At 37.9% G+C, this 12,746-nt stretch overlaps 1 protein-coding gene across 1 annotated transcript; it reads right to left on the reverse strand.

The window, feature by feature from the left end:
* Nucleotides 1–534: 534 nt before the first annotated feature.
* rwdd1.L (RWD domain containing 1 L homeolog) lies at nt 535–12,224 on the reverse strand. Its single transcript, NM_001094073.1, is given in 7 exon segments — nt 535–821; nt 1,225–1,287; nt 1,792–1,924; nt 6,661–6,804; nt 7,871–8,001; nt 9,897–9,962; nt 12,093–12,224. Coding segments are annotated over 7 exon segments (723 nt in total). The 5' UTR covers nt 12,166–12,224; the 3' UTR covers nt 535–708.
* Nucleotides 12,225–12,746: the final 522 nt, after the last annotated feature.

A 12,746-nucleotide genomic window follows, 5' to 3' on the forward strand; every position in this document is an offset into this window, starting at 1 on the left:
TTAGTTATAACAACAGTTGGTCTTGCCTTCTTCATTTATTTATACAGGTATGGAACCTGTTTTTCAGAATGTTTGGGACCTGAAATTTTCTGGATAATGAATCTTTAATTTGGATCTTCATTACTTATTTCTACTAGAAAAATAATGAATTGAATCCAATAGGATTGTTTGCCTCTAATAAGGATTAATTATATCTTAGTTTGGATCAAGAACAAGGTACTGTTTTATTATTATTATAGAGAAAAGGGGATTATTTTAAATTGCATTATTTGGATAAAATGGAGTCTATGGGAGACAACCTTTACATAATTAGGAGCATTCTACATAACGGTTTTCCAAATAATCTATTCCATGCTAAATGCTGACTGGATGAAAAATATACACTAAAAAAGGATGTGATTTTTCACATCATGTGATTTCTGTGAGTTTGAAATCATAACTCACAGAAAAAATTGGCACAACTGATAGACAAGGCCTGCAGTTTCAGAAGATATTTTTGCATGTGTATATAAAACGGAAACCACAGAGCAAAGGTTTTTCAAAACAGCGTTTTTTAAGTCATTTTATTAAGTGTCAACCATGAGAGCCATCAGAAGAATATTCTCCTGAAAATTAAAATTATGACTTAAAAAAAATAACTGTAAATGCTTGTGTATTTAAGCCACAGATACTGTGACTGCTTTCCTAAATGTGCTGGTTCCAAGATATTTAGTCGCTTTCTATATCGATTGGATTATAATCTGGGTCGTCATCATCTTCATCCAGCTCTAAATCATCCATTTCTTGGAATAAAGATTCATCCACTTCAACACTATTCCCAGCTGTGAGAAAAGAGAAACAAGACAAAGCCTTATTGTATACCATATACATAGTACCATCAGCACAGTAACAGAGATAAGGAAACATGAGTACAGGAATACATTTATGTATTCATTATTATATAGTATTTTGCTTTCTTGCTAGTAAGGAATAATGCAACCAAACAAATCTAAGTGATTTATATAATATACAGCTCACAATCACCTACTATAGAATTATATGGGGAATCCTACAGTATACACCCAATATTGTAAATATAGACTTTAATATAAATAAAATATAGAGAAACTAGGAATGGAGCGAAACCGTTAAAGTAAAGAAGTTAAGACTAAGAGAAAACTAAATTGCAAGATTGTGCAACAATTTTCACTGATGACCAGAAAAAAAATACATATGTTTTTTTACCTTCTTCCAGAAACTTGATATCTGATGTATCCAGATTATGATCTGTTTCAAATAGCTGCTTTCCTAGATGGTAGAAAAATACATCACTTTGTGACTACAACCTGATAACAATAAGTGATATGCAGAACAGTTCTTCACGCAAAAACATTAATATGTGATCCATATTAATAGTTGGCAGATGTAAAAGTGGGAATATGTATATTTCATGACAACCATCACCCAACAGTGTGAGAATAAGATGCAGCACAGCTAGGGCCAGGAGCTTGCTAATGCCTCACAGTTCTTCCAGCCACATTGGATGACAAAATAAAACTCACTACAGCACTTGGAGTGGTGTGTCCCACAAGTTGAAAAGCTTTAATTTAATAGTTACAAGTCCAATCCTTTCATTATGGCAGCACCAGCTGTAATTCAACCTTACTACAACTACTCATGTCGTGCCATGAGGCTGCATGATTATCCAATGATAATGTTATACAATCCTTATGACACTTATTTTTTTTAGCTGATCCCAATCCTACATGCACAACCCAAGTGGATAACAAAAGCAGACCCATAGACCCTTACCTGTCAGTTTGCTTTTTCCTGATTGTTCTTCTTCCTTTTGTTTTTTCTTCTTCAGTTCTGTCATCTCTGCATCAAATTTGGCTTTCCAGTTAAGAAAGTTTTCAATTGTGACAGGAGTTCCATGAAAGAGCACCTGTGTAATGATCCATAAGAAAATCACTAGACAATTGCCCCTGTACATTATTTGAAGCTAGCAGAAGAATTATTCTTCAAGAAACACTTATATAGTTTATATAAACAAGTTCCTATGTAGGCATGGGGGCAGCCATTCAAGCCCAAGACACACAGTAGATAACAGATAAGCACTACAGAACCCCATTGTATAATGCAGAGCTTATCTATTTTCTGCGGTGTATCCTGTGCCTTTTCTCCTTTTTTCAGCTTTGCATGGCTGCCCCCACATCTACCTAGCAGCTTGTCTATATAAAATCAATTCTAGTTTCGGAAGCACGACGTGGTATGGTGGCTTTTCAATTTTATGATCATAACTTTGGTAACTAAAAACCCCTGTTTTGTAAACATGCACTGGCATTTATACTGAATTATTTATGAGACAGGGGCCCAGGGAAGTGCATTGTAAGTAGCACTTCCATTATATTTAAATATATTTTGATTTAGCCTTGAGTGCTTCCACAATTTTCCTCTAATATAGTATATTGGCCTGAAGCTGTGGCATAGCTTCATGTGGTTTTTCAATAGCACCCCATACCCACCCCTTAAAACTAATGGTGGTCCTACGCTTTTAAATGTGGGCGTTGGTTTGGGCAATCCCTCTCTCTTAAAAGCCTTTACTGGCGGGGGAGGATTCAGCCTTCAAATTGAAACCAATGCTCAACATACACTGAACACAGGTAATGCTATTATGCAGAGAAACATTTCTTTTTAATAAGTAAGTTAGGGACCGCCATATGGGGTTTACCTTGACGTGGTATGGTGGCTTTTCAATTTTATGATCATAACTTTGGTAACTAAAAACCCCTGTTTTGTAAACATGCACTGGCATTTATACTGAATTATTTATGAGACAGGGGCCCAGGGAAGTGCATTGTAAGTAGCACTTCCATTATATTTAAATATATTTTGATTTAGCCTTGAGTGCTTCCACAATTTTCCTCTAATATAGTTTTGGAAGCAAACACAGAACTTTTACCAGATAGGACAAAAGTACATTATATTTTAATTACTATTAAACACTTTCATTTGTTGCTGTTACTGTTCCTTTAATGGGATTTCTCAGTCAGCACCTATGCCTCCCAATTCTGGGGTCAGAAACCCATGTCTCAATAAAGGCATTTTAAACAAAGTAATCTATGGTTGGTGCTGTCGACATCTGTAAACTGTTCCTTTAATGAACACAACTGAATGCACATCTTCTCAATAAAAATATACTGAATTGTGAGGAATAACTGAAAAAAAGTGTAAACGTAGACTAGGACCTCTCACTACAAACTGAATAATTGTTAAAAGCTTTAGTAGAAGGGGTGGCTCAGAAGCCATCATTTACAATATGAGCTCAGTGGTGCAAGGCAACCTTTGTGCCTGAATAAATATGGTACCATGCTGTATACAATAAATAGCTCTGCAAGAAACAAACCTGGTTTTAGCGGTTACATTTATGTTACAAAGAGTTATTAAAGAGATACTGACATCAGAAAATAACCTTTTTTATTATCTATCATAACATTGTCTTTGAATGCTATTTATAATTTTGGCATAAAAGTATTTGCCTGATGCATTAGAGACAGGTTAAGAAGGGACAGTCAGGTTAGCAAAATATTCAGGTTTAGGAACTTCAAGTGACAATTACTTACAAAAGCAGAATTATCAGCAAAAAATTATCAACTTGACCTATAGGTAACTTTAATGTAGATTCATATTTTGAAAATAGTTTTTTAGTGTCAGTATCACTTTAAAGAGACACTGGAAATTGTATAGACCTATATATAGTCAAGATTTCAAACGATTAAAATCTTCGGTTTACCCACCGTTGAAATATGAGCAATTATATGAAATGTAATCAAAACTCTTTTTAAATACATATAGCTTGAAAAGTCAATTATATAACCTCTGCTTTTAATACAGAGCAAAAACTATTTGCCTTAAAAGCAAACAAGCAACTTACAGGTATGGGACCGGTTATAAAGAACGCTCGGGACCTGGAGTGTTCCGGATAATGGATCTTTCCTTAATTTGAATCTTCATACCATAAGTCTACTAGAAAATCATGTTAATTAAAATTAAATGAATATAAACCTGGGTGGTTCTGCTTCCAATAAGGATTAATTACAGTAAGGTCCATATTTGGACAGAGACAACTTTCTAATTTTTGTTCTGTACATTACCATAATGAATTTTAAATTAAACAACTCAGATGTACAGTAATTTAACTAATTCAGTGGGTTGAACAAAAATGTGAGGAACTACAGTGTTTTTTTAACACAATGACTTCATTTCAGGGGCTCAAAAGTAATTGTACAAATTAAAAAGCTGAAAATAAAATGTTCATTTCTAATACTTGGTTAAAAACTCTTTGCAGGCAATGACAGCCTGAAGCCAGTTGCTGTTTGTTTGCGGGTCTTTCTGTCCGAAATGTAGTCTTCAACAAGTGAAATGCATGCTCAATTGGGTTCAGATCAGGTGACGGACTTGGCCATTCAAGAATATTCCACTTCTTTGCTTTAATAAACTCCTGGGTTGCTTTGGCTGTATGTTTTGGGTCATTGCCCATCTGTATTATGAAACGCCTGAAACAGTGTCTCTGAACACCTCTGAATTAATTTGGCTGCTTCTGTCCTGTGTCACATCATGGATAAACACTAGTGTCTCAGTGCCACTGGCAGCCATGCACACCCAAGCCATCACACTGCCTCCACCATGTTTTATACAGATGTGGTATGCTTTGGATCATGAGCAGTTCCAAGCCTTGTCCAAACTTTTTTCTTACCATCATTCTGGTAGAGGTTGATTGTGGTTTCATCTCTCCAAAGAATGTTTTTCCAGAACTGTGCTTGCTTTTTTTAGATGTTTTTTAGCAAAGTCCAATCTAGCCTTTCTATTCTTGATGCTTATGAGTGGCTTGCACCTTGTAGTGCACCCTCGGTATTTACTTTCATGCAGTCTTCTCTTTATGGTAGACTTGGATATCGATACACCTACCTCCTGGGGAGTGTTGTTCACTTGTTTGGCTGTTGTGAAGGGGTTTCTCTTCACCATGGAAATGATTCTGCGATCATCCACCACTGTTGTCTCCCATGGACGTCCAGGTCTTTTTGAACTGCTGAGTTCACCAGTGATTTCTTTCTTTCTCAGGATGTACCAAACTGTAGATTTTGCCAGCGACTCCTAATATTGTAGCAATTTCTTGGACAGGTTTCTTTCTGTTTTTGCAGCTTAAGGATGGCTTGTTTCACCTGCATGGAGAGCTCCTTTGACCACATGTTGTCTGTTCACAGCAAAATCTTCCACATACAAGTACCCCCCCCCCCTTCAAATCAACTCCAGGGCTTTTATCTGCTTCAGTGATAATGAAATAACAAAGGAATTGCCCACACCTGCCCATAAAATAGCCTTTGAGTCAATTGTCCGATTACTTTTGAGCCCCTGAAATGAGGTGAGTGTGTTAAAAAAAAAAAAAGGAAAAAAAGGCTTTAGTTCCTCAAATTTTTATGCAATCTTTTTGTTCAACCCACTGAATTGAAGCTGAAAGTCTGCAGTTCAACTGCATCTGAGCTGTTTCATTTAACATTCATTGTGGTAATGTACAGAACCAAAACTAGAAAAAAGTTGTCTCTGTCCAAAGATCTATGGACCTAACTGTACACCTTAGTATTACAGAGAAAAAGGAAATCATTTTTAAAAATCTGGATAAAATAGAGTCTATGGGAGACAGTCTTTCTGGATAACGGGTAGTTTCCTGCAGCCAATAACTGTCCTCAATAAACTCTGTTCTTTTGATATTTTTTAAATAAAAAGAAGGATGATACCACTACATCGTAGTATGTAAGCCTGTATATGCCTCTTTCCGAATTAAAGATATATTGGCAGGCCATAGATGATTAAATGGAATAACACATTCTCCCTCAGACTTAAAGTTTACTTTCTGGTGTCAGTATCTCTTTGTCATAATAATGACTTTGAAAGCTATTTAAAATGTTGCCATAAAGTATATGCACAATTCTTTTACATTACCTGTCTGATGCCCCGTGTTCTATGATCATGCTCCGGGGCTGCCTTATATGTGCAGTAACAATTACTTACAAAAATAAACCTCTCAGCAGAAAATGATCAACATGACCTATAGGTAACTTTTGGGGGCCGATTCACTAAGCTCGACTGAAGGATTCGAATGAAAAAAATTCGAATTTCGAAGTATTTTTTGGGTACTTCGACCATCGAATTGGTTAAATTCGTTCGAATTCGAACGAAATCGAACGAATCGAACGAAAAATCGTTCGACTATTCGACCATTCGATAGTCGAAGTACTTTCCCTTTAAAAAAAACTTCGACCCCCTACTTCGGCAGATAAAACCTACAGAAGTCAATGTTAGCCTATGGGGAAGGTCCCCATAGGTTTGCTAACCTTTTTTTGATCGAAGGATTTTCCTTCGATCGTTGGATTAAAATCCTTCGAATCGTTCGATTCGAAGGATTTAATCGAAAAATCCTTCGATCGATCGAACGTTTAGCGCTAAATCCTTCGACTTCGATATTCGAAGTCGAAGGATTTCAATTCGAGGGTCGAATTTCGAAGTATTTTTAACTTCGAAATTCGACCCTTAATGAATCTGCCCCTTAATGTACATTCATATTTTAAAAAGTAGTTTTTTTGTGTCGGGAATCACTTTAAAGCAGCAAATTGCAAAGATTACCTTTTCTGCTTCTTCTGCCTCTTTTTCTTTCCTCTGTGTCTCCTCTTCTCTTCTGGTTTTGATTTGATCAACTATTTCATTTAATTTATCCTGAACTGCAGAAACTAAACTGAAAATCATAACCATCCCAAGGTTCTCCTGAGCCTGAAATGATAGAATATGAAAATACATTATACACTGCAATATAAGAAAAGTATCTGATAAATATTTAGCGACTTGGCTAAGGCTTCTCACGATTATTTATGCTTAGGTGTGATCTTATTTAAGTCAATTATCATCTCACAATAATGATGCACAGTGTATAAAGCCCACTAGTTATCTGTGTAAGCATACAGTGCTGTAAATGGCACGAAGGACACAGTGAGGTACAAGGGAGAGAGCATGGGTAGAGTATTTTGTTAAAGAGGATATAACCCTATTAGAAGAGGTCACATTAACTTTATTGTAAATATTGGGAATTTATATGAACACAGAAATAAGCTTTGCTTAAATGCATAAATATATTTATTTATATGAATGGGACAGACACGGTTGCTTTGACAAGGAATCCTCATTCAAAAATTCTATGTAAACAGTGTTCAAATGATGAAGAATTGTCAAACATATATATATATATATATGCTGAGATGGCCGTTATTTGAATGAATTGCCTATTTTATTTCTGATGAGATACAGAACCAAATTATTGTCACCTAGACAAATACACATGGGCAGATATCAGCCTGTTGTCCATGACATAATCTGCCAATATGTATCAAGCTTGAAAAATAAATTTGGCTGGTTAAAACATGCAGATTTAAAGAGGAATATATATATATATATATATATATATATATATATAACAAATTTGGGCATAGTGCACACGGATAACCATAGTAATAAGCATAAAGAAAAACCGCACCAACAGGTCTTTATACAAAAATAAAAAAACTTTTATTGATCAACGTTTTGGCTCGACTGCTGGAGCCGTCTTCAGGAACAAAAAAAAGACGGCTCCAGCAGTCGAGCCGAAACGTTGATCAATAAAAGTTTTTTTATTTTTGTATAAAGACCTATATATATATATATATATATATATATATATATATATCTCTAAATTTAAAATTGAAGTCAAATGCTAATACTTTATTACTAATATCCCCCAAGTGGCATGTGCCTAAAAGACAGTACTGAAAATGATATTTAAGTAAGAAGATGATTAGGAGACTACCTGGTCTTCGAGCAAACATAGTATACTCGATGCATCTGTACATTCAAGGTTATCTTGAGAGACTATTTCATAGAGAGGAGCTTCATCTGGGTAGGACTCCACATAAGTGAATTTAATAATTACTTGCACATCTGTAAAATAAGGCAGCAGTTAAGCACACAGCTGCACTATTTCATATGTTCTATTTCCTGTCATTATATGTATGCATTCTATATGTTTTATGTACACACACCTTCTATTGAACAGCACTGCAGTAGATTGTAACTTTGTAACCTTGTTAATAATATTATTAATAATAATCTTAATATCATGCTTTCCAATTCATGGGTAGGCCCTGAAGGTAGATACACTTTATGTTATTGCGTAAAGTACATGGTTCCTGTTAAATTGCGTCAGAAACCAGCATTCCTACTGACCAATAAAGATAAAACGAAAAACTATCTAGATATGTTTGAATTTTAAAACCATCCCTCACTGGTTTTATTGCCCCTTAGACTACAGTGTTCACATCTGAACATTGTCTTTCTCTAAATAAAATGGTTTATGGTGTATTAAAAGTATAAGATTCAAAGTTCTAGCAGGAACCTTACAGTTATACATTTGATAAAACAGACTTGAGGGCTCACAATATACGGTATATATATTGTGCTGATATAGGTTCTGCTCTCTATTCAGATGCAACACTGCTCGCCATACTGCAGAACTGCACACCACCCTGAGCCTTTATGAAATGAACTATACAAATTGTGCTGGATGTACCCAGTGCCTGTTTCAGTTTTTAGGTGCCATTACACAGCGCTGTGCCATGTCTTGTCTCCACCTTCTCTCTGCACTCCGGCACAGCATTGGACTGTGGGCTAAGCCGAGGAGGCTGAAGAATCTGAATCCTGTATGCCCTTGTGCCCAGTGGCATAACTACATTCACAGTGGCATGCACTGCAACTACTCCGGGCCTCCACCTCCCCCCCCACCGTTCACATTTGCATCCATTTTTCAGGTAGGCGAGGGGCTGGAGATGGGGTTTCTCTACAGCAGACCCTGTGGTGATAAATTCCAAAATAAGGAGAGCACTCAAAATTAGCAAAAATATGCTGTGGTTACATTTATTCAAGGCCACTACACAACATGTTTAAGGGCCTTAAACCATTGATCAAGTATCTGGGTCCACGTGCACCCCCCCCCCCCCAACAGGGTCTGCTACATCCATAGCTACACACCGCAGTTTGGCATAAGACCAGCTCTTTCTCCAGAGAGTGAGGAGCAAGTGTGATAAAAACAAATTTAGAGCTGGAGGTGAGCTTAGATGAGCCAAGGTCGTTGTCCCACGTGAATTGAATCTGAACTACTTATTCATTTACTCACAGTTCACAAACTGTCTCAAAAAAATAAAATAAAAGAGTTTAGGGAGGCAGAGGAAAACAACATATAAAATACTACATTCAAAATTAGTTACCAGATGAACACTGAATTTCAAATATTTTAAGAAGAACCACATATAAAAACATCCTTCTCTACTGGTATTCACTTCCCACTGAGTAGGGGAATCATACTGCCTATGCCAGACATTTCTGTGCGAAAAAAATGATAAATGGATAATACCAGCCTACACAAGTATCTGCCACAAACAGAAAATATACAATTCAAGTGAATCGGCAGCAGGGGTCAGCTGATCCCAGTCAGTCAGTCAGGACTTCATCGATCAAAACATCCCATGTGCCAGGGGTCTAAGGGCTAGTCCACACGGGGAGGACTCGCCAGGCTTTTTCAGGCGACTGTTGAAAAGCGCATCGCCTCGTGTGGTTAGCACAGGCGTTTTTACATAGGCGCCCATACAAAACTGTCGCCTGCGCCGGTCGCGGCGACTGTCGCGGCGCTTTGTCGCCGCGACCGCAAACGCGTCGCTATCTCCCCGTGTGGACTAGCCCTAAAAGTAATCAAGTGTACTGCAGTAACAGGCTTTCATTTTATAGATACTGATAATATATTAGTCACCTCAAAATGTCTGAATGATAAAAACGACACATACTTTCCTCATTCTCTCCTGCTTCTGATGTTACTGTGATGGAAAAACTTGAAGGGGCTGTGGATAACACTGCAAAAAGAATACAGAAAAGGGATTATGTTACATAATAGCATATTATTCTTAATATGTTTCTTAATGTAAATGACAAACAAGTATATATTTCCTTGAATCCAACCATAGAAACATTTACACTGCTCGGGCTTTTCCTGACAAAGAACTAGAAGAAGGCATTTTTTGACAATCCAAAACTGGCAAGACTGAAATTTCCAACATTACATGAACTGCTGGTGCTGTGTCATAAACAAGAACATCTTGTTTATCTCATCTATTAAGAGAGTTGCAAATACTCGTGCCAACTAGCTAAAGCTGGCCATAGACGCAAAGATCCGATCGTACGATTCATCATACGATCGGACTTCCCCCATCTCCCGACCTGCCACTAACCATTCCGATCAAATAAAGTACAAAAGAACAGGTCAGCCGATGTTCTGCCCCTGACAGCAATCGTATGATAGTTATGTCCGACCAAAGCTAGTGACAGTCTCCCTCTGAAAATTGTACGATCGGCAATACACGCAGAGATATTATCGGCAGCCGACATAAATCTCTTAACCTGTCTTATCGACCAAACGACCGATTTCTGCCGGACGAAAAAATGTCGGGACTCTCCACACACGGTCTGAAAATCGTACAAATCCTCGATTCATACGATCAGATCTTTGCGTCTATGGCCAGCTTTACAGATGATAAACAAGCTTTCCTTTAGTATCTGGCTTTCTTGATTTTGGAATGTATCGATTCTAAATTTCGTGCAGTAGTAGCACAAACAAAAAAAAGCTCTGAAAGGTAATTCTGGCTAGATATATATATATATAAAATATAACTACTCTACGGCTTTGCCTATACTCCCATATTCATAAAGATATACAGTAATGAATTTGTATTATCTGAGAAAAATAAGAAGGCTTAACTATAGCAAACTCAATGGATTCACACTATTCTGTATTAGATCTGCAACTCCCATAATGTAACAAACATGCAATGGGGCACTATTAACACAACTGTAAAAAAAATGGCATCATGATAAAAAATCCTGGGCTCTTCAGCTTCAGTCCCAGCATACTAATAGCACCACATGGAAACTGCACTTTCACAAAAGTGGAAAGATGGTATTTGTACTAAACTTTATTTGATGTAGTGCATAAGCTGATGGAGCCAATTATAAATGGATTTATTTTAAATCAAAGTGACCCAGTCCCTCCAGCTGCTGTTCAGCCACAAAGCACTGAAGCCCAGCCAAGTTGGGTACTAATTTAAAGTCCAGGTGGGTTTTGAAAGTACAAACTAGCCAAGGTACGGATTTGGGCCTTTGGCTGGTTTTTACTTTGGATACCAGCAAAAAAAATTTCTTGCCCTAATGTGCCAAGCCTACGTCTCCCAATGCATGTTGGGTGATATAGTTTTTGTTTAACAATTTGCCGACTGCCAAGTTTCATGTAAGACTACAATATCCAGCATGCAATGAGACTGACTTGTGTAGAAGTTGGGAATTATCAGATTTTGGGATCTATATTCTCGTATTTTCCGGTGACTTTCCTCAATTTCAGATAATTTTGGGGCAAACATCTGCTGGCCACCAAAATGTCTAGAGGTTGAATGGTTTTACCAATATATATTGAAATTGTATATGTATGGGCCACCCTCTGTAGTTACATCCCTGGTGAAGGGGGGAGAAGCTTTACCATTTTTCTTTATGGAAAAATGTGCAAATCAGTGAAAATGTAAAAAGACTTTTTTTCACTGCACATGTTATTTTGCGCTACTTTTGAAGTGCCTCTAGTTTTGGGCTGGTTTTGTAGCGGACTTTGGCTGGTTTTGAAAATTAGACCTGGCAACCCTGGTACGTAATCATCATATTGACAATCCAGTAGACTGCAAAGTGCGACAGTTTTCTGCTATCCCAGACAGGCCTACGCCCGACTGTCAGAGTCAGACCCATGCTAACCCACGAGTTCACTTACTACAGCAACCATCAGTACGGGGCTCAGCCAACTCCGGCTGGACTACAACACCCAACAACGCCCGGCAGACAAAGAATACCGGGGGATTCTGGGAGTTGTAGTTTATTCTCAGATGGAAAGGCTTCAGGATGTGCAAGCAGCATTCTATGAAAAGAACCAGTTGGCGAACTCTGCTCACCAGTAAATGAGTCGGCATAGATAGACTCCAGAGCCTCCAGCTCATTGCGCTGTTCCTCGGCGTAGTCCGTCATGGTGACCGGGCCATGGAGCGGTAAGTGCAGAGAGAAAAGGAGAGCGCTCAGCCCTAGACTATGGAGCAGGGCCGGTCACGCTTGGGAAAGGATCGGCTTCTCATGGAGCGATTGCTTCGCCCTGGCCTGGAGCACCTCCCCCCCCCCCCGCCGCAATACGTCCGTGTTAACCCTAGAGCTGCTAGAGGGATGTAGTCTCGGAGCTCTCTAGCGCCTAATAAACTACAAGTCCCAGGTCTCCCTTGGTAAGGATGTATAGGGTCAGTTCCTACTAAACTGTCAAGAGATTTTGCAATTGACTTGAGTTATGGATTGTCATTTCAATGTACTATCTATTTATTTGCTTGTTCAGAAGATTATTCCTGTGTGTATAATTGGCAACAAGTGATCATTATTTGAAAAAAGAGAGTTTTTTTGAGCATATGAATTATCAGCTTGCTGGCCTTAACGTGATAATACACTCACTGATGGAAGTTATTGGACTAATCGTCCCAAAGTGAATTGTACAATATCAGATCTCATACAGCGACCCACTTCCTTTGGTTGGAATTGAACCAGGGACCTGGTGTTTCTGTGCAGTA

The sequence above is a fragment of the Xenopus laevis genome, chromosome 5L (genome assembly GCF_017654675.1).
Source record: "Xenopus laevis strain J_2021 chromosome 5L, Xenopus_laevis_v10.1, whole genome shotgun sequence".
Lineage (NCBI taxonomy): Eukaryota > Metazoa > Chordata > Amphibia > Anura > Pipidae > Xenopus > Xenopus laevis.